Source organism: Glycine soja, chromosome 18 (genome assembly GCF_004193775.1).
Source record: "Glycine soja cultivar W05 chromosome 18, ASM419377v2, whole genome shotgun sequence".
Classification (NCBI taxonomy): domain Eukaryota; kingdom Viridiplantae; phylum Streptophyta; class Magnoliopsida; order Fabales; family Fabaceae; genus Glycine; species Glycine soja.
Genome location: NC_041019.1, coordinates 6,277,954 through 6,279,242, shown reverse-complemented (window position 1 = coordinate 6,279,242; position 1,289 = coordinate 6,277,954). Strand labels below are relative to the sequence as shown.

The 1,289-nt window shown below is 36.9% G+C and overlaps 1 protein-coding gene across 1 annotated transcript; it reads right to left on the bottom strand.

The window, feature by feature from the left end:
* LOC114396311 lies at window positions 1–1,074 on the bottom strand. The gene is made up of 2 exons (XM_028358217.1): window positions 671–1,074; window positions 1–100 (listed from the first exon to the last, which is right to left on the bottom strand). Exons 1-2 carry the CDS (start codon window positions 1,072–1,074, stop codon window positions 1–3), a joined length of 504 nt encoding a protein of 167 aa, XP_028214018.1.
* Between the last annotated feature and the right edge of the window lie 215 nt (window positions 1,075–1,289).

Genomic DNA, 1,289 nt, shown 5'->3' with positions numbered 1-1,289 from the left:
CTAGCATTCTGAGTACGTAGGATTTCTTGATGGAACAAAATCTCTTGAAATGTCTTTCCAACTTCCTTTATGATATTTTTCAACACCAAGGAGAAATAACCTGTCACATAAAAGGAAATGTAATGTGAATTTTTAAAGCTTTAAAACAACACTAAAATATTGGAGAGAAAAAATATTTTTAATAAAACAACATGAAACAAGGAAAGAAATATTAAAAGAATTTATTGTTGATAAGGTAAGATTTAACAAGTTTCGAACAAATGTGTCTACATTCTCAAGGGTCCATTTTTCTGTTATTTTATTTGGCAAATAGAATTAAACCAAGTTTATAGAGAATATACCAAAGATGCAATTTAGAATGTTAAGCCTCTACTGTACGGCGAGGCTTTTTCTCACACCCCTAACACACTTGTAATCCAACAAAAGGTGACCCAAACCCTAAAAACATGTACTTAATCATAAAATATGAGTCAATGCATAATATTTATTTAAATAATATTTCAAAAAAATTTGCACCTGTGTTCTTGTTCAGACCAACATTCATGCAATAACTTAATGCTACTGTTGGGCTCAGTATGGGTGAGGTGCGATTCCTTTCCAGGCTCAATGTTGTTGAAGTTGAACAATATCTCCTTCAAGGACGGCTTCACAAGATCCTTCAAGAACTTACCTTGAAAGTAATGTTCGACGACATTGCCATTGAACTTGCAGGTCTTGTTCTTGGTCGTCCTTCATCAACTCATCTTCAATATTCTTCGGGAAAGCAAACCCATTTTGCTCGTACATTGCGGAGGAGCCTTTCATGATATTAGGAGACTGTTCTTCGCCTTTGAGATCCAGGTTCAAGAACTGATCTTGAAAGCAGCAGTACTCGACAAAATTATCGTCATCCAACTGCACCTCTTGCTGGTCATCTTGGTCATCTTCGATAGCCTTCAAGTAATCATATTGAATTGCGGAGTCTGTCAAGAACTGATCTTGATGGGTGGCAGCAATACTGGGAGATTGTTCTTCGCCATTGGAGTCGAGGTTCAAGAACTGATCTTGAAAGTAACGCTCTGACAACAATGTCATTCAACTGCAGGTCGTCTTGGTTGTCCTTCATCAAGTCATCTTCGATGGCCTTCAAGTAATCATAATGAAGGAACCCATTTTGCATTGTATCGTAGCCTTCCATGTGTTGTTGAACAATGTGCTAGCTTTTCTGATTATTTGTGTTGCAATGTGATCAGTGAGGTATTCTATTCAAGCTTCTTTCTTTTTCAGTTTGACTGGTTTCGCGCGTTACT